The sequence below is a fragment of the Cygnus olor genome, chromosome 2, assembly GCF_009769625.2.
Source record: "Cygnus olor isolate bCygOlo1 chromosome 2, bCygOlo1.pri.v2, whole genome shotgun sequence".
Taxonomy (NCBI): Eukaryota; Metazoa; Chordata; class Aves; order Anseriformes; family Anatidae; genus Cygnus; species Cygnus olor.
In genome coordinates, this window is record NC_049170.1 from 3469578 (window position 1) to 3490236 (window position 20659).

Sequence of the window (20659 nt, forward strand, 5' to 3'; positions counted from 1 at the left end):
GCCAAGAGGCGGCTTCAGTCCAAAGGCAATCATAAGGAAGAAACGCCAGCAGGAACACCCATGGAGGCATCACTCCTTGCTGCTGCCCCGTGGTTTCCTGGTTGAGATGCCCACAATTCCATCAGCACAGGTCCCCACGGGTATCTTCTCCAGGCAATGCTAGCTGTAGAGTGGCAGGTACATCCCAAGGGTGCGGCAAAATCATCTCGTCTTCCATTAGCTTCCCAACATCGGTGCTGACATCAGCTGGCAAGGTTCCCACAGCTCCATTTCCAATCAATGAAGGTGCCGCGTGCCTTTGGATGGGTTCCTCGGTTTCTCCGCTGCCTACAGAGGTGTTCACCCAAAGCTCATGCAGCCAGTAGGACCTATGAGCTCAGTCCTCACCTACCCTAACCCCCGGGGCTGTAAGCATCGAGCCCTGTCCTCCATCCACCCATCACCATTCCCTGAAAAGCTATTTTTTTGTTGGCCCACAACAGTCCAGTTGCCTCACACAGACACACAGAGCCTCCCACCAAACCCAACACAAAGTCCACACGTGTGAAGCAACAGCAGAAGCGAGACCCTGCCATAGGAACAAAGAAAGTGGTGGAGCTTTAGGCTTTCTTTTATAAAAGACAAATCGTTTATTGATTCAGTCCTTCCACTTGCAACCTCTTTGGTAACAGTCATAACACTTCCAGACTGGGAGAACGCAGTGGAAAGGCCCAGTTCTGTCCTCTCACCACTTTCAGAGCTCAGCGACCCCTGAACGTGCCTTGGTGAGAGGCCAAAAGCAGGTTTCAAAGCACGGCCAAGGACCTGGCCTCTAGGGACACCCCAGAACAGCCCGCCATGGCTCGTCTTACTCGCCGGTGGCCCAGAGAGCAGCTCCAGCACCCCCAGGCAGAAGATGGCTCAGGATGAGGCCGTGGTGCCACGGCTGGCTGTGAGCTGTGCCCTGGAAGGCAGCTTTGAAGCACCTCTTGGGACCTCCCGGACATCACCGGGGCCAACACCACAGCAAGAGTCGCCCCATTTCTGCAGCAGGCAATGCCTTGCCCTGGCGGCCCCGTGATGATGGGCTAAACCGGCAGCCTCAGCCTCCCCCTCCTCACACCGTCCCAAAGAGAGTAACTGCTGTACTTGGCGTTAAAGATAAACATATATTGATTACACATGGTCATAAAAAAAAAAAAAGAAGTAATAATAATAATAATAATACATTTCCTAGAACATTACTTAAGACGCTTCCGAAAAGCATCCACGCTTCCCCTCCCCTCCCCGTCTTCCCTTATCTATACAGAATAAAGTGCTTCGTTTAGGTTGTTCACACTAGTAGAGCCACCGATACACTCTTAACTTGGCATGTTTGGGCAACCGGTACTGAATGCCGCAAAATAATACAGAGCCGAACACCAGGCATGAGTAACTAGTTTTGAGGCAAGTGCTTGGGGTTTTGTTCACTTCCTTCAAGTTCCATGCTACTGAGGTTGTTCTTATTTTCTTTTGTTTTTTTTTTTTTTTTCTCTCCTGTTTTTCAAAATTTTTCTTCCTTTGTGAGTTCGACCCAACTCCGTCACGGTTGTGTGTCATTAAGCGGGACTGCGTGCGGGGAAGCTCTCTCCGTCCGTGTGAACCAAGGGCGTCTGTCCATCTGTCCTTCCCTCTTGACTTCAGGTGAACCAAGAGTTTAATCAGTGGAGTTGTCTAGCAGCGGATGCTCGTCTCTATTGCACTGTCACAGCCGTTCCCACCCACTGTCCATCCATCCATCGCCTTCCCACTGCACTTGGGTTATGGCTGTGGTCCAAAGGGCCAGCCATACCTCATGGACATAATGAGGCTAACTGGTCTGTGCTACCAGGCTCCTGGGATATAGAAAACAAAAACAACCCTCCCTTCGTGGCTCCCTCCCTCCCCAGAGTTCAAACCAAAAGGAAAAATAAAACCCAAAACTCCGCCAGGTCCGGGCCGCGGGCAGAGCCATCGGCCGAACATTGCGTTGCGGTCTGCTCATGGGTACGCGCAATGGAAATCAAGCCCCTCTCCACCCTCACGGTCTGTCGAAGAAGGGATGTGAGAGATTAAGGTGCAAGAGTTAAAAAAAAAAAAATAATATAAAATATAAAAAGCTTGAAAACAACGGACCCAACTCCCCTGCCCCGTCTAACCCAACGGGGGCCAACAGGGTCCGACTGGGATGGATGTGGGACGAGGCGCCGTGGGAGCGACTCCTTTGAGCTCTTAGTATTAATGAAAACCAGACACGACGAGACACATCGGGACTGAGTCAGGGCGTAGACAAAAGGGCTCGGAGGCTGTGTAGGACTCCTGGGAGCTGCCCAGGCCTCGGAGAGGGGAGGGAGCAGCAGGGATCTGGTTCTCCAAAGTGCTGTGTGCATGGTCACATCTCGACATCTCCAAGCGGCTCTCCGGGCAGGCTCTCGAAGGGGACTGGAGGTGGTTGAGAGCAGTCGTCGGGTTTTCCATGGACCAAGAAGTTTTTTGAGGGCCAGCAAGTGCTCTGCACCCGCTCTTCCCTCCTGAGCCCAACGTGGCTTCATCAGCCTCGAGGAGGAGCTGTCATCTCCTGGTGACATCTGAGCGGCACAGGTCCTCACTGGGAGAGGATGAGCTGGGACAGGGATGGGGAAAGCCACCTCCAGGTGAGCGGTACGAGGGGGCATGCGTTGGTGTAGGGATTTACTTGGGGGGAGAATCTGCCAGGCAGGCAGGCTGATGGGCTCCATCACAGAAGACCATACAGGCAAGGTGAAGTCTCCCTGGGGTGCGGGCTCCCATCCTGTCTCAATGCCAAGTGCAAGGGAAAAGAAACACAAGGGAGCCCAAGGGGAAGGGGTCTGGAAGGCAGAGAAGGAGGAGACAGCATGGACCACTCTACTGAGGCCCTCCAACATCTCCAAGGGTACCACTGAAAGTGCCTCCAAAGCAATTACTTTCCAGGCTGGGTCATGGTCCCTTCAAAAAGCCAATGGCCCCAAGAACCAAGTGCCCACGTCCCTCACAGGTGGGAGTTGGAGAAGGCATTGCACCGCCCCGGTAAGCGCAGGGGTCACGAAGGAAGGCAAGCAGCAGAGCTTCTGGCACCCACCTGAGGAGGTCAGACGTGGCAGGGCAGCTCTGCCACAGCATCCTCCCCCTGCTCAAGGCAGCCGGGATGGGGCTCAGCTCCCTGATACTGAGCTCCACAGGATCCGAGCCAGCACAAGGATGAACAGCAACATGCTAACACCCATGAGAAAAGCCGGCCCTCCAGAGATGCTGAGTATGGGGAGCACCACCCAGCAGAGGACACCAGGCACCTAACTCGTCACCTCGAATGGCACTCTCGAGGACAGCGGGCAGTCCCCTGTCCCAGTGAGGCTGCTGCCCCTGCACAACCCCATCCAGCAGAGCTCCTGAGCACGTGGATGAGCCCTTCTGGCTTCGCAGGGGCAGGTTCAGAAATGCCCAAGAGCTTTGCTGGCTTGGTCCAGAAGACGAAGCACAAAGACTTCGCACAGAGCCAGGTGTGGATCACCCTCCCCAGCACCCCAACACCGCCCAGACCGAGGTGTGAACAAGAAAGGGCTCCTGCAGTGTCCTCTCTCCCTCCTTAACCACCATCAGACCTCCTCAGCACCTCCTCCACGACCTGGCCACATCCACACACGTCTACTGGCCTGGGCAGCTGCAACGAGCTCCACTTCTTGCCCGGCACCTCTCTGCCCAGGCCAGGGGCTCTGCGGTGCTCCCAGGTCACCCCAACCCAGAACGGGGACACCTTCCTGGGCAGAGAGACCACAGAGCCATGGTCAGATCAACACGTGACACCCCAAGGTAAATCACAGCAGCAAGAGACCCAGCTTGGACCCCCTGGCGTCCGACAAAAAAAAAAAAAAAAAAAACAGCAAAACCTCCCTGGCTTTGCTGCTCCACACCACAATTCCTCTTCTCCTCCGCTGGCACAAAGCCAGCCTGAATAAGTGAAATCCAAGACCAGCTCAACTTCAACATCATTCAGCTCACTGGGAGGCGAACACGCAAGGACAAGGTGGCCAGAGAGGTGCTAACCCACACCGTGGGGCATCACCGAGCCGACCGCAGCCCTTTTCGGGACAACATGGGCATGTCAGTCCCCTCTGGTCCCCCCTGAGGGGCTGCCAACCCTACGGGGAGGGGAAGCTTGGTAGAGTAACGTGGGCTTTCCTGGCATGGCAAGAAGTTGGAGGACGGGACGTCATTGGGCTGACCAGGGTCTAATCCTTGGGATGAGACCCAACAGCTCCCAGCCTGGAGCTCCCCCATGGGTCAGGGGTTTATTCGAATTGTTAAGGCACTATTCTGGGCTGATTCTGCCGAGAACGGGCTGCGTCCCGCTCCTCCATCCCGGAGCCACCCTCCCACTGGTCCCGAGGCCATCTGAGCTCCTCCAAAGCCACCCTGCAAACTCCAAAAGCCGGCTCTCACTGGGACCAGAAGAAAACCCCCAAAATCGCAAAACCAAAGGGACAGCTGGCTGCCGATGCCCCAAGACACAGCACCGGTGTTTGTGCTTTTGCCTATCGGGGAGGAAAACCTGTGTTGGGGCAGGAAGACAAGGCGAGGGCTGCTGATGGCTCTCCAATGGGGACATCTACTCGCCACAGGCCACCAGGGCCGGCGGGAAGCTCTTGCACGGTGCCCACCTCAACTCTCGGGGAAAGGGCCTGATTAAAGACCAGCTTTACAGTACAGGGATTCAAGCACCACTAGCTAGATTTCTGCTTATAAATACGGAAGTGCTGGCACCCCGGATGGCGCAGCATCATGTTCCTCCGTGCCCCACCGCCCTCTTGGCATGGAGATGAAGCCAATGCGCGGGGAAGGGGCAAGCCGGGGAGGGTCGGGATGAGCAGCCCAGCTGGGGACGGAGCCGATGGAACCTGCACGTCGGCATCCGTCCCCTCGCTGGGTCAAATCACCATCTCTCGGTGGGAAAAGTCCCTTTGGGAGAGGCTTCCCTTCCCTGTTTTCCCAATGACGGGGATTGCTGGTGGAAGACTGCAACAGGGGCTGACGGCTGGGACAAAACGGAGAGCGATGCCTTTTATCTGCACCTTTACGGACGGTTACCCCTCAAGCATCCACGCTCCTCAGGGGCTTCCCCCAGCTCCCCCTCTCCACAAAAAAAAAAAAAAAAAAAAAAAGGCTTTACAGGCGAGAAAATGAAAAAAACAAAAAAAACAAAAAAAACACCAAAACAACCCCAAAATGAGGAGGAAGGGGGGTAGAGAGCAAGCAAAGCCATGGCTCCCCGGGCATTTCCGAAGGGCAGAGCAGTCTGTGCAGGGCGTGGGGGGGCACCTAGTTGTTATTGGAATTTATCCTCCCCGCAGGGAACAGGGGAGGTGGTGGCGGTAGGTGAGGAGGAGGAGGGAGGCTCTGTGGGAGGGGATGAAGCAGTGGCAGCGGGGAGACGCCGGGGCCGGGGGGCAGCGGGGCCGGGCTGGCGGCGGGCTGGGGGGCGGCCGTGTCCGAAGCCAAGGGGTTGCTGACGCGGAAACATTTCTCCTTGTGGGCTTTGAGCATGTTGGAGAAGCGGAAGCGCTGGCCGCAGACGTCGCAGGGGTAGGGCTTCTCGCCCGTGTGGGTCCGGCGGTGCCGCTTCATGTTGGGGCGGCTGGTGAAGCTCTTCCCGCAGATCTCGCAGATGTAGGGCTTCTCGCCTGCGTTGGGGGGCACGGGTGAGAAGCGGCGGCCGGATCTTTCCCCCCCATCTCCATCTGTGCCACCCACGCCCCATTGCTCCCCATCCCACAAGCCAGGAGCTCTCTCTCACCTGTGTGTGTCTTCATGTGCTCGTCGAAGTACTGCTTCATGTTGAAGTCCTTGCCGCACCACTGGCACATGAACTGCTTGTGCCCGATGTGGATGCTCATGTGGGAGCGCAGCTGGTACTTGTACTGGAAGCGCTCGTTGCAGTTCTGCAGGGCGAGGACGAGCGGACAGTGAGCGCTTCAAACACCCCCGCGTCCTGTCCCACCCCTGCCCAATCGGCAGCGTGGGCGAGCAGCACAAAAATCAAAATTTTCCGCCTAAAATAGTGCCAAAAAATGACTTCCCAGGGAAGGGACCTTACCTCGCATTTGAATGGCTTCTCCCCCGAGTGCTGCAGCGAATGGACCTTGAGGGACATGCTGCGCTTGAAGGACTTCCCGCAGGTCTCGCAGGTGAAGGGCATGTCCTTGGTGTGAGCTGGAGCGAAGGCGAGCAGCGTCACATGCCCTCCCCATGCATCCACCTCCAACAGTCCCGTGACAGCTCCCAGAATCCCACAACTGGTGCCCAACCACGGCCAACCCAAAAACATCTTGAGAAGATGCACGGCAGCACCGTGCCACCCATGAACACATCTTTGGGCTCACCAACAGCCCCCTGTCCTTCAGATCTCTCCTTAAAACAACCCAGTGTGGGTCACCCTCCTCGCTGCCTGCAAAAAAATCCCTTTTTTGGTCCTTTCTGGTACCTGGAGCAGCAGCCAGCCTGAGGGATGTGACTGCTGCTGCCATGTGCAGTTTGCTTTTCAAAGCCCAGCGCTGGCGCAGGCTCATCCTCTTTTACAAGGGAAGGATGGTTACACTTCAAACCCTCCTTTGATCACTTCTGAAGTCTTTTTTTTTTTTTTCTGGTTAAATAAAATAAATGAGATTCCCCGGTGCCGTGCCTGCTCTGCAGCAGAGAACTGCTCCAAAAGCAAGCTGTACAGAGCAGACACACTCTCAGCATTAACTACCTGGCACCGCAGGATAAAAAAAGGCAAGTCTCAATGCCTCTGTTTGCCGTTAGAAAGCTCACCAAGAGTTAGCCCAGCCCTAAATTCCCAACACGGCAGAAATAGAAGAACGCCCTTCATCATGGGAATGCCAGACGAGCACCCTAACGAGACCTCCCGTGGCCCCAGCACCTCCCACACTCACCAACCATGTGTTTGCGCACGTGGGCCATGGTGTAGAACTTCTTCTCGCAGATCTCACAGGAGAACTTCTTCTCGGCGTAGCCGTGGACGATCTTGTTGTGCTCATGGAGCGACCAGAGCTTCTTGAAGCCCTTCCCGCACGTCACGCACTGCAACGAGAGAGGGGCTGGGCAGGGAGGCAGGGGAACGTCCCGAGGCATGGCCACATTTGAGGTTTTGCTTCATTGAAAGACAACATTATCAACAAAACCTAAAGCCAATATAACAACACCAAGTCTGCTCCAGACCTCGTCGGTCAAAAATCTCCAAAACTCAAATTTCTATCCATCGGATGGAGAAGGGGGCGATGCCTTTCCAAGGGAGACAATGGGTGGAGAAGACTCCCATACCCATTGCCTCCTGCACCAGGGGCTCATTCCTAGTTGGGCCTTTCATGCTTGCACACAATGAAGACCTTATATCCAAAAAAAACCCACTATCTCAGCATTAGGAGGCTGCAAGGGATATGGGAAAAAAGAGAGGCCCAAGACAGGGCAGAATGACTTCAGTCCTTGGCAGGTATTCTGGATACTTTAGCACTAACTGAGTTTTCTGAAAATCCCCCAAATTCAATTAATATCCATAAACTGTGAAAATATCTATTAATCCCCACAATTCTATTAACGCCCATTAATTCAGATAACAGTCATTAATGGACCAAAGCAGACCCCAAAACCCGTTCACTTACACAACACAACGTCACGCCGTGACGTTTTTAAGCACGTGCAAAGTCTCCCCCTTAAAGTTATGGTAGAGATTCCTTCCAGCTCCACCAAGTTTGATGTTTCTCAGAAAACTGCCAGAAAAAGCTGTAACCTTGGCTGCCATGACTTGTTTTTTCACCTCTGGCACGGGCTGCAGTTGTCTTTTCACCACATGCCCATGGCTACCACACGAGCTCAGCTCACATCCCCGTACGAGGGAGGGCTGGGAATTGCCTAAATCAGGGCAAAACTGTTTACTGAGCCTCAATGGACATGGATACTCATCCTCCTCTTGTCCAACCAGGACCAGAGTCTCTTCAGCTCGCCGGTGTGTTGAGAAAAATAATTAATTGATGCCTAGGAGCCATCTGGCAACAGCACGGCCAAGCAAACCCCTGGGGGTTCACGGCGGAGCCTGAAGAAGCGCAGATAACGCGGCCTCGACCTCCTCCTCCCACCCGGAGGAGCTCATTGATGGGCTTCATCCAAATTTTGCACTCTATGAGGCTGCAGAACCGTGGAAAATATACTGTTATGTCATGTAGTCACAGTGTCTCTATTTATATTTAGGTGCCTGGGAGGCACGACGAGGGTCACAGAGGCATTCCCAGCGCTCGCCTTCCTCATCTCGGCAGGCCTGAACTTCAGCACGAGCAGTCCTCTGAGCTTTGCCGTTTCTAAGTAAATATTTCTACAGATCGGAACAGTTTTATCTCTGCTCTAAGAGATGTTTCAGGACAACTTCCACATTCCTCCACTTAAAAAGGAAAAGGCTGCAGGGAAATATTAAAATTAAAGAGAGAGAGAAAGCGGGAGACGAAGGAAAGCCCCCGGCTGCCACCGAGCTGCCTTGAGGGCAGAGCCCTGCACCCTCAGGCAAAAGACAAGGCAAATAAGATCAATTCTGGCAAGTTAAGAGGAAAACCACACTGGAGACGGCCAAAAGAGATTCTGAGATCCAATGTGACAAAGCGAAGGCTGAATCCTTTTTCAGGTGGCCGGAAAGCTGCTACGGAGCCTGCAGGGCCATGGCTGGTGATGGGCAACGTTCACAGGGAGCAAAGTTCATGGGTGAGATTTGGGGACTAGTCAGCAAAAGAGAGCACCTGACACGGATGGGATAAGAGGAAAAGTCCCTCCACAGATGTGGTTAAAAACAAGAAATAAAACCTGTCCGGTATAGGTATAGAGTTGAAAAAAAAATCTCATTTCCATCCAGAAACAATTCCACAGTATATTAATAAAGTTATTCAATATTATCGGAGTAAATTGAGTGAATTTGGCTTGTATTTATAAAATTAAAAATAATTCACTAAGTAAAAGGTAATGAGCCAAGCTTTCCACTGAGGGCAGTCACCACAGGGGCAGCCGCAGTTCCCCCTATTCTGAAATGACCTGGAAAAGGGATAAAAAGGGGAGAGGAAAAAAAAGCAATGAGGTGGAGGATGATAGCCCCATGTCATCCAGCAGGAAAGCAGAAGAGCATGAAGCAACGCTCTGGGAAAACCCACTTTGAATTGCCTTACGACAGGCTCTGAACCAGCCACAAGCCCGCAGGCAGGGGGTGTTGGAGATGCTCTCACTGGTCCCGGGCCAGTGAACACAAACACATCCAAAAAAAGCATCCTCAGCCCCACGAATTTCTCAGAAAGACACCCCAAATGGCTCCATCACCCATTTTATTTGGGATATAAGCCTTAAAGGACTTCAGCAGCATCTGGGCCATGTTCCCTTCCCCCAGTAGGGCTGCAGGACCATTTAAAATCCCACTATTTGATGGGAAGGATGATGTGCAAAGCCCTACAGAAGACATGATTTATATTATTTGTAGCAGTGGCGTTGTGCAAAACTGCTCCTTGGGGATCAGAAGACGAGTTGGAGGGCTCTGCAGGAATGTGTAATTTTGCTGCTCAACTGGGACACCTATCTACCCTCCCCAAATTGCACTGATTTAATGGAGGTGATTTGCACACGCAGACGAAGATCCCGTTAGCTCTAGGTGAAGGACACGCCATGCCTGAGCCACGCGCAGATGTCAAGTGGGTTCAGAAATTTCCTAATACGCGAGCTAACGAGCACAAAAGGCAGATTACAATTACTTCAACTCATGTCAGCAGTTCTTTGAATTAAGCTAAATTGCTTTAAGCCTGGGTGGAACCGGCTGGAGTGCATCTCCATTAGGGGCTCGCAGTGTTTTATGCAGATTAACTGAATAAACCCAAAGAAAAATTACTCCCCTGAAGTTACACCCCATTTCCACCCAGCTGGCCAGGGGAAACCACAGTCCTCCAGCACTAATCCACCAGTCCCATGCCACTGTGGGAACCCCCAAGCCTAAATACGAGTCATGGGAGAAGCAAGGGTCCCTCCTGTCTGCTATGTGCCATCAGCAAGGTCAAAAGTATTTTTGAGCAGGAGCCCATCCCAGGGTGTAGGTGGGTGGGATGTTCTCCATGCTAGGTGGACTGTCCCATCATGGTGGGATGTACTTTCCCTAGCGGGATGTCCCCTCCGTGGTGGGATGTCCATCCCTGTGGTGGGATGACACCCCATGGTGGGATGTCCCCTCTTGTGGTGGGATGTCCCCCCCGCCCCCAGTGGGATGGCGCCGGGTTGGCTCACCTGGATGTTCTTCTCGCAGTCGGTCTGGTGGTGCAGCAGCAGCTCGCTCTCGAGGAGGAAGCGTTTGCCGCACTTGTCGCAGATCTGCATGCGGCTGTGCGTGACGTTCATGTGCTTCTCCAGGTACCAGCGGTTGTTGAAGACTCGGGGGCACTTCTTGCACGGGTAGTGCTGCTTCTCCTCCAGTTTCACCTTTTGGCCCAGCCCGTCCTGCTCCTTCTTCCTCTTCCTCCCTCGCTGCCCTTCCTCTTCCTCCTCCTCCTCCTCTTCTGCCTTGGCCATCTCCTGCGACCTGGTGGCCATGGTGGATTTGGTGGCCTTGGATGCTCGGCTACCCCTGCGGGGCTGCCCGCTCTTTTCTCTTTTCACCTCCGACGCATCTTCATCATCATCTTCGTCCTCCTCTTCTTCTGTCGTCTCCTCCAGGTCTTCCTCCTCACTGTGCTCCTCCTCTTCCTCCTCCCCCACCTCCGCGTCCTCCTCCTCTTCCTCCTCCTCCTCCCCTTCCTCGTTCTCCTCCTCCCCGTCCTCCTCCGTGTCGCGCCCGTCGCCATCGGGCCGCCCCATCACGGCTGCCTCGCTGGCGGCCGCCTTCCCCTCCATCCCCTTGGAGACGTTGAGGGTCTGGTTGTTGAGGTTCACCTCCACGATGATCTGCTCCCGGTTGTAGGAGCCCTGGCTGTCCAGGTCCTCCTCAGATTCCTCACCCTCCATCTTACAGACAGCGCCGGGGCCGCCATCCTTCTCCTCCTTGTAGTACTGCTTGGCCGGCCCCGCGGGGAGTGTCCCACCACCCGCCCCGTCCTCCACCCGCACCGAGTAGGGGTCGTTGCCTTCCCGGGCGTAGATTTTGGGGTGGGGGGCGTCCACCTCCTGCTTGATCTCGCAGTAGTAGGGCGGGGGGCCGGCGCAGCCCTCGGCGGGCAGGGCCATGTCGGCGGCCAGGCTGAGCGAGCGCGTGTCAAGGAGGTCCTGGCAGGAGGAGGCGATGTTGTTCATCTGCAGCACGGCAGCCGCGTTCAGCACGTCCTGCACATTGCAGGAGTTGACGAGGAGTTTGGAGGTGTAGATGAAGTTGAGGATCTGCTGGAGGCCCTGGGAGGTGAGGGCCTCCAGCGAGAGCTCCACGCGCTGCAGCTGCTTGTTTTGGGTGAAGAGGGAGTGGAAGAACTGGCTGTAGGCCGCCAGGACCCCCTTGTGCGCCGGGAAGATGCTCTTGTGCTGCACCAGCACGATGTCCACGTCGCACAGGTCCGGCTGAAAGAGGCGCTGCTCGTTCAGTCTGTCCATCAAACACGTGAAGTGGAGGGCTACATCCTCCACCAGGGAGTACTCAGCCGAAGGGTAGTCAGTCGTCTTTTCGACTATCAGCTGTGGGGAAGAAGGAAATAAAAGTGTTCAGGAAGGCTCTTTCCTCAGGAAAAAAAACTGCCCAGCCATGCCACCCATCCCTGTCCACGTGTCCCATGTCAGAGGCCAACTGAGAAGCTCCACCACCAGGCTAAACTTGCCTTCACCAACCAAGAAGCTCCACCACCAGGCCCAGCTTGAAGACGCCAACCAAAAAGCTTGGGAGTTACCACACAGGAAGCCCCACCACCGGGCCCAACCACGCCGTTCCACCACCCATCTGAGTCCATCAGACTCAACCAAGGAGGAGAAAACTCACCGCAAGGGCAGGCTGAAGCTACACAAGCCCTTGCCAACAGCCCTCCACGTGGGCAGGAGGCAGCCTGACCACCCCACCACCACGTGGGGGTGGCCAAAGCACGACTCAGCCCTCCATGCCCATGGACAGAAGATGCAGCACAGGAGAGGGGACACTTCCAGATGTCCTCAACCTCCTGAATCAGATGGGGTTCCCCGGAGGGGATGTTCACCAACTTTAGGCGCTGGCTGAGATGTATCCCTCCTAGCTAGGAAGAAATTAGGACTTGAAACCTCTCCACTTCCACAACATTATTGCATAAAATCCACCAAATGTGGGGTTTTTGTCCAGAAAGCAGCCCCTGGGCTGTATCTCCTCCTCTTCCTCCCTGTCGCATGAGGTCAGGGCAGATACAGACGAACCCACTGGCTCTTCCACCACCTCACCCTACTCCACCCCGAGCAAAATCCCAGTCAAGCACGCATCCCTTGAAAGAAATTACCGAATTACGCTACATGCTCTGGCTCACGTTGGCAGTTACTTTAGCAGGACTCACCAGGATAACCTACACTTTTTTTTTTCTCCCTTTTTTGCCTGTCTGTTCCTTTTAATTGCCCGGGGAAAGGCAGCACCTGATAAAACTCAAGTCTGGGAGCTGCAGCCCTGGGCCGGGAGATGCTGCAAACACCACTGCTGGTGCTGCCTGGTATTTATTTCAACCCACAAACATTTTCCACAGCACAGACCCCCCAGGACCCTCATCCCCTGTCCCACGGGGACCCCAGCTTTTCTTCCCTCTGCTCCCTTCTTGCTTTCTATGCCAAGCACCCAAGAAGACCTGCGCGGACGGATCCGGATCCAGCCCCATGGACGCGCCCGGTCCCGCCGCAGGGATGCGGTGCAGTGATGGAGGCAGAGGGGCAGCTTCATCCTGCAACTCCTGCTCCATGGGACTTCCTCGGCTGACACTTATTTCTGGGACAAACGGCAGTTCTTGATCAACAGACAGATTCCAGCAAGATGCACTTTGTTTGTCCTTTTTTTTTGTGAGCCAAAGGCAAAAGAGCACGAAAAAAAAACTGCTCGAATAATAAAAAATGGGTGTTTTCTTTGTTTTCTCAACAAACAAACAACATCCCTCCTCCTCCCAGCTAAAATTTTTCATTTTCTTGGAATTTCTGCTCCGCAACCACCCAGCGGCTCCCCGGCCCCGGCGCGGGGCAGCCCCAGCAAGCGCTCGCGCCCTGGGGAAAAGGAGGAAAAATGCAGCTCCGCAGTCTGGAGCGGGGCAAGGAGGTGGGAAAATGAGGATTTGTGGGTGTATCTGGGACAAAATGATGCATCCCAGATGGAACAGCCATCCGTCCGTCCCCCCATCCATCTGTCTGTCCCCCCATCCATCCGTCCGTCCCCGTTTTCCAACCCCAACGACGCGCCGACGAGAGGAATTTGGATGGCCAAAAGATGATATAACAAAAATCACCACGAATGTCGAAGAAACAGCAAGCTCTCAACCGAGCACTTTGCTGCTTGCCAGGGACTCCCCCGCCTTTATCTTGCTCCAAAAACCCCTAAATTCAGGTTTTCCCTCCAGCATCCACGACGCCGGTGTGCACCTTGCCTGGCTCCCGACACAGGATGCCACGAGGCCGGCAGAGGTGCGCGGGCGGAGAAACGGGGGCAATTCAGGGGAAATTGGGCCCTCTGGACGGCGTCGCAGCCCAGCCTGGAAAACAAAAGCTGGCTTTTTGCTCCGGATCGAGGCGTTTTTGGCAAAAAGGGGCTGACCCCTCACCCAGCGCCGGGTCCTGCCAGGCGGCTCTAATCAGTCCCAGCAGCGGCGAGGACAATGCGTGTCTTGGCCGCGGCCCGCCGGTGACTTCAGCCCGGGCCTGTCAGCGGGAGGGTTTTTGCTCTTTATTGCTCTCAGATGCTTTCGTGCTCTCGCCCAGAGCCGGCGCCCCAGCCAAGCCCCGAGCCGCGGCGTCGAGGCGCCCGCGGGGGTCACATCCCCGCCTCGTCCCCAAACATCCCCCTGGGGCCACACAGACACAAGGGAGGCGATCCCACAGCCCCTTCCCACGGGCTAATTGCAAATACACGTATCTGTTTTCATTAAAAACCCCACTTTTGCCATCACTGCCTTGGCTCGATGGCGGCTCGGCGTTTAGCCTCGCAAGAGGCCCAACGTGGTGCCACGTGGTGGGAGCGAGCCCCACGCTGCGTCGCCAACCCCATATCCCGATTCTGGGTGCCCCCCATCCCCTAGGACACTTGCACCCTCTTCCCAAACCCAACCGGGGCTAACACCAAACCACCTGGCGCTGCCGCCGAGCCCCGGCACTGAGCAAATCCCCATCAGGATTATTCGAAAGCGGCGTGGCCACGAAATCCCCACCCCGCCGGGCCAGCCGGCGCCTGCAGCCAGCCCCCCCGCGCGGACGCTTCCCTCCGGCTCTATTTTAAGAGCATTTCCAACCATCGCTGCCAAAGCCCCGGCCCGAAACAGCCCGTGAGGAGGATGCTGGGGGCGAGCGGGGGGCCCGCCGCGCGCAGGCTTTATGATGGCGATGGATTTTTTTTATTATTATTATTTTTATTTTTTTTTGTGCGCACAAGCCCCCGTTTCCTTCCTTCCCCTTCAAAGCAAACTCGCTGCTGCCCCTTGGCTGGACGCAGGAGCCAGGATGCGAGCAGGAGATAAGGGCGAGGTGGGAACTGCAGATGCTGATGCTCGCTGGACCGCGGGGAGCCAAAATTTGGCCACCATGAGGAAGCAAGAACCACGGAGGCACTGGGGTTATTTAAATACCCCCCTTGCACACACGCACCGCAGCGCAAAAGGTGGCTGCGAGACTAATTCGGGAATTTCCTTAACGTTTTTCAGCTCCCTGAAAATCCCCCAAACTCAGCTCTCCTGTGAAAACCTGCAGCCTGCTTCTGGGTATCATTTGTACCCGCCGAAGCGTTTAACGTTGACCTTAAGTATTAAATTGCACGTAGGAAAAGTGCTTTAATAAGGAGCTCAGGACGCTGTTTATACTTGCTCATCAAAAAATAAATATATATATAAAGACCTGTCCTATTTTCAATTTGGACAACGCTGCATTTTGGGGAGAAAGCGCTTCGCTGGATCCCTACGTAATGGCACGCTCAGACTTCTGCTCAAGGAAGGAAGAGCATTAAGCCCATATTTTTGCAGAATTCAAATGACACAAAGGCACGGCGCTAAATCAATGCTGACCCAGGTGCCAGCGCTTTGGGGTTCGATCCCCGAGATTCACCCTCAAATTCCAGCACCCTCGGAGGGGATCTGCAGCCTCTCCTTGTAGGTTTGAGGCCAGGTAGTTAAATACGACGAGACGATCCTGGCAACAAAGCCACCCTAGGACGAGCAGCCGAAAAATAACAAGAAATACCACCAAAAACTCAAGAAACACCCCCAGAACGCCCCCAAAAGCCATTAAACATCACCAAAAAACCCAAGAAGCCACCAGATTTCGGACCGCGGCCATGCACGGAAGCCCGGCGATGGGACAGGCTCTCCCCACCGCGCCGCCCCCTCGCCTGTCCCCTACCTCCAGCAGGGCTCCAGCTCCTCCCGGTGCCGTTCCTGCCCAATTTTTTGGATAAACGGGGGCGGAAAGCTGCCGGAGCGTCGCTCCCGCTGCGTGCCCTCCCAGAGCGGGACCTCGCCGGGAGCCGCTGCGAGGAGGGGAGGGGGGGGCGGTTAGGATTTCACTAGGACGTCCGGAAAAACAAGCAGGAAGGGAAAACAATAGCTCGGCCGTGCTGCCGGCGGGCAGAGCCCCAGCGGCCGCCTCGCAGCGCCCACCGCCGGCATCCCGCCCACGGGGTGCTGCGGGGCCACGAGGTGGGCACGGTCCCAAACCACCGACGGCCTTCATGTCACCGTCCCTTCCCTAGGTTGTGTTTTCCCTAAGATTTGAAGGATGCTGGGAACGGTGGAGATGCTCGAGGCCACCCCGAGTAGAGCCAGACGGAAGGCAGAGGTGTTTGCAGGGGTCGCTGGGCTCGCCTGGTTGGATACAGGACGATTTTTGGCTGGGCGAGGATGTTCGGCAACGGCAGGTCCCGACCCATGGCTTCAGGAGATGCGTGCGGGTGGGGGAGCGATGTTCCCAGCGCCTGTCCCACCTCGGGGTGTCAGACACCCCAAAAAACACCTCCGTGCCACCCCAAGAGCCAACAAAGAAGCGTATTAGCCCACGCTGGTGACAGCCGGATGCTTTTGGGGCTTATTTTCCCCTCCCTTCGGTTGCTTTTCCCCTCTAACTCATCACTTTGGTTCAAAGACGATTTCCAGGGAGCAGCCTGGAGGGCAGCAGAACCAGTCCTGGAGCAAGGATCGGGGACGGATCCTTCCCCCATCCCCGGGGCTGGGCCTCGCACAGAGGCCGGGTTGAGGGGCCCCGGCGCAGGGGAGCAGGAGCCGCTGCTTAAGGGCTGGTTGCGTTTGTGCTTTTGTATTAAAAAGAAATAAATAAATAAAATAAAAATTATTTTTTTTCAACCCTCCCGGCGTCCTTCTGCTTTTCTTTCGCGCACGGAGCTGCAAAGCCACAGCGATGGTTTGTAAGGGCGGACGGACGGACAGACCATCGGCCCCAACAAACCGGTGAAACCAAACCATGGGGGTGATGCTGGGGGGGACCCCACAGAGGAGCAGAGATGTGGGGTCCCCCAGGCACCCGCTGCTTGCAAATCAGAGCCAAAAGCGTCTCGGTGCTGCAGAGGGGGCCCCTTGGCAGGGACGCGCTCCGTGCCACCAAGCGCGAGCCCTCCGGGTGGCTGGGGGGGAGGATTAGGGGACCCCAAATAGGAAGAGGAGGGTGTGGGGGACACACGGACACGCAAAGCTGCCGCCTGCCTCCCTCCCCAGCCCGAGAAAAACAAGCGGAGGGAAGATGAAGGGAGGAAACGAGGACAAACCCCAGCACTAACCTCCCCGGCCGGGCTGCCGGCCAAGCGGCTGCGCCAGGGGCCGGATCCAGCCGCTGCCCAGCCCCGGCGCGAGGTGCTGGCACGAGCGGGGCCGCGGCACGCATCGCCCTGCAGCGCCGTGCACCGGGGTCACGGGGATGGGGAGCAGGCGAGCATCCCCCCTACGGGACCCCCATGGATGTCCCCACGCGTCCCAGCCCCAGAACTGGCGGAGAAGAGGTCGAAATCTCCCCAGAAATCAGGCACCACGCGGGCTCCGTGGAATGAAGGGGCAGCGGGTGGCAACGTCACCCTGCCCGCGCCACACCGGGGGGTGCCACCGAGGGTCCCCGACCCTCGCAGGTGGGAGCTGAGGACCGCAGGTGCCCCCGCGTCCCCGCATCGCGGCGGCGGTTTCTCCCTCGACACCTCCGAGGTTCGCCTCGCACCTCGATCGGCCCCGGCGGTTCTGGGATTTGCTCTCCTGCGGCTAAAAACACGGCGCTCCCCGAGCCCGACTCCAGACCACAAAATTGCCGGCGTGGTTAAAGGTTGAGCGCAGCCCTTCCCAGAGCTCAGCCCCGAACCCGGCCTCAACAACTGGGCCTCCTCCGCTCCCTCCAACCTCCCTGCCCGGCCGGGGAGGCCAACGGGCTGATGCGAGGCCCCCCGTGCTCCCCAGCGGTGCCAACGCCTCCGGTCCTTCCCCGTGTCCGAACTCAGGATGAGGTGGTTGGAGCGGTGGGGACATGGGGACGAGGCCCCCACGTGTCCCCGACAGGAGGATGGAAGGGAACAGGGTGGGGGACGCCTTGCCAGCGGGGGCCGGATCCTGCACTGGGTCGATGGCAGCGCTGTCGGTGCTGAGCCCATCCTCAGCTTGTCCCCAGCTTCGCTGGTGGGGACACTGGGGACAGCCAGGATGCAAACAGCAGTGAGGGGACCTACGGATGCTCTGTATTTCTTTTTGGAGGGGGGGGGGGGGGGGTCAAAGCAAACGTAACAGCATTGAAGCCAAAATAAATACAAATAAATAAAATCTTGGACTCTGCCTCCACGCGGAAAGCTGTCGGGCCCAGGCACCGCCACGTCCCCATGCGAGGGGCTGTGCACCCCAGCTTTGTGCCCCTTTTCCTCCAGAAGATCCACGGAGGAGCTGGTCCCGCACCTGACACGCAGCCAGCCTCTACCCCGGCCTCCCGCCTCCGTTGAGGCTCCCACAGCACCGAGGCTGGGTGGGATGGGGGGTCTGGGGGTCCCCCCCCAGGCTCTCACCGCTGCTCGCCCCGGCAATTCGAGCCCAAACCCTAACGCAGCACCTCGGGTCGGGAGCAAAAATAAGAATAACCAAGCAGCCTCCTTCCAACAAGGAGGATTTTCCCTCTGCCGAGCACGTTCCCCTCCAGCTCGACGTGAAGAAAAATTTCAGGCCCCCAACTTTTCGCCCTCCCCACCCAGCTGGGCTCCGGCATCTCCATCCCCATCTGCGCCGCCGGGGGACCACCGAAACCTCCCAGACTCATCCCGGGGGACACAGGCACGGTTTTGGGGCCCGATTTGATGCAAACGGGATTTTCATGAGCGCAAGGCCGGCTCCGGCATCCCCCCGCCGGCGCTTCCCTCGCCGCGTCCCAAAAGCCGCCCGGGTGACCCCGGCTGTTAGGACGGGCACGGAGCCAGGGCACGGGGGCAACCCCACAGCCGCTCGCTTTTGGGGACAGCGAGGTCGCCGGGCGCATCCCGAGGGATTTCCCCGCCGCCCCCCCCCCCCCCCCCCCCCCCCCCCGAATCCAGCTCAAGGCCTGCTCGCTGCCCCTACCCCAAAAAGAAAACCACCGCTGGCGAAAATAGGTCACCGCCACGCACCTCCGCGCCGCGTTCCTATTATCATCGCTATTCATTATTTTATTTATTTATTTTTAACGGCACGGAAATGGGGGTTTCTCCAGGGTGCCGCGAGGGGGGGGAGAAGGGGGGGGGGCAGCCCTGCAGCAGCTCCCCATGGGGTGAGGCCGGGGGAGGAGGGGGGGGGGGGGGGGTGGCCGCTGGGTGCCCCCCACCCGCAGCGGGGGCTCGGCAACATGAAGGAGTCATCCGGGAACCCAAAGCGCCGAGGGAGCCCCGGGCCTCTCAGCGCCGCGGGATCCTCTGGCCTGGGAGGGCTCCCAAACTTTCCCAGTTGCCCCCCATTTTGCCCAGTACCCTCCCCCCCCCCAGCCCCCAGCCCCAGCTCCCCCCCCTACACACACCCAAGCAGGGCGAGCGGCCTCCCCCCGGCCCATGGGTGCCGGGCCTCACCCCGGGGGGGGGGGGTGCAGCCTCCCTGCCTCCCCCACCCCCCCACCCCTCAGGGCAGCCCCATGCAAACGGGGGCCTGGGTGTGATGCGGGGGGGGGGGGGGGGGTTAATTAATTATTATTATTAATTATCCCGCAATTAAAGCCGAACGCAGACCATTTCCGCGCTGCGCTCCAGGGAGGGGGGGGGCTCCTCCATGCAGCAGCAGCCTCCCCCCCCCCCCCAAAAAAAATAAAAATAAAACCCCCCAAAAGGAGCTCCCCCGGCCCATTTCGGGGGGGTGCAAAGGGGGTGCGCTGCTTGCAGCCCCCCCCTTCGCCCCGTGCCCCAACCCCCCCCCCCCCAAAGGGGATGCAGCAGCCCCCAGCTCGCCCTTGGAGCCCCCCCGGGCCCCCCCCCCCCCCAGCCTCCGCCGGGGCAAGTTGCGGGAGGGCTTCTGCGAAGCAACCGAAGGGGGAGAAAGGGGGGGGGAAGGAAAAGGGGGGGCCGGAAAAAAAAAATAAAGGGGGGGGGGAAGGAAGGGGGGGGGCGCAGGCTCTACCATTTTGATGCAAAGGTCTCCGCGCAAAGGAGTCCCGGTCCTCCTCCGCTTGCCTGGGGTTTGTGCTCTCCATGAAAAAAAAGGAGCTGGTGGGTTGGGTGGGTTGCTGGCTTGGTGGCTTTTTTTTTTTTTTTTTTCCCCTTTGCCTTTTTTTTTTTCTTTGCCCTTTTTTTTTTTCTCTGCCTTTTTTTTCTTGCCTTTTTTTTTTTTCCTTCGCTTTTTTTCCCCTTTTCCTTTTTTGCTCTGCCTTTTTTCTCTGCTTTTTTTTTCTCTGCTTTTTTTTTTTTCTCCGCCTTTTTTCCCTGCCTTTTTTTTTTTTCCTTTTTTTTTTTTCCCTGCCTTTTTTTTTTTTTTTTTTTTTTTTTAGTTTTTTTTGCTTTTTCCCCTTTTCGGAGGGAGGAGGGAATCACCGCGCTGCCAGCCCTGCTCGCATCCCCCTTCCCCTTATTTATCGTTTCTCCTTTTTTCCCGCTTTCTTTTTTTTCTCCCCCCCGCCTTCTTTTTTTCTCGCCCCTTTTGCTCTCCCCCCCTTTCCTCTCCTCTTCCTCTCCTCCCTCGCTCCTTCACCTCATCCTGCCCATCGCCATGTTAGCCCCTTTTGGGAAGAACGGAGGAATGCGGAGCGGCGGCGGCTCCGGCTGCCAAGAGCCCTTGGGCCGCTGATTGGAGCCGCAGCATCAGCTGGGGCCGCCGCTGCCCCCCCTTAAAGGGACAGGCCCCCGCCGCCATACAGCCCCCCCGGGACCCCCCCCCCGTTCCTGTCACCCCCCTCGACCCCCCAGGATCCTCCCCTGACCCCCCTCTTTCCCCTCCTACCCGCCGTGGGGAGACCCCACCAAGCACCGCCAGCATCCCGGAGGGGGAAACTGAGGCACCGTGGAGGGGTCTGGCCTCAAAAGATTTAAAAAAAAAAATATATA

At 57.0% G+C, this 20659-nt stretch overlaps 1 protein-coding gene across 2 annotated transcripts; it reads right to left on the reverse strand.

The window, feature by feature from the left end:
- Positions 1-605: 605 nt before the first annotated feature.
- On the reverse strand, positions 606-20404 carry ZBTB47 (zinc finger and BTB domain containing 47). 2 transcript variants are annotated; one of them, XM_040549712.1, is made up of 6 exons: positions 19740-20404; positions 10309-11679; positions 6945-7092; positions 6107-6222; positions 5807-5951; positions 606-5693 (listed from the first exon to the last, which is right to left on the reverse strand). In XM_040549712.1, exons 1-6 carry the CDS (start codon positions 19740-19742, stop codon positions 5332-5334), a joined length of 2145 nt encoding a protein of 714 aa, XP_040405646.1. In that variant the 5' UTR covers positions 19743-20404; the 3' UTR covers positions 606-5331. The 2 variants fall into 2 exon arrangements, with proteins under 2 accessions (XP_040405646.1, XP_040405645.1); XM_040549711.1 differs by lacking the exon at positions 19740-20404 and adding an exon at positions 15535-16297.
- Positions 20405-20659: the final 255 nt, after the last annotated feature.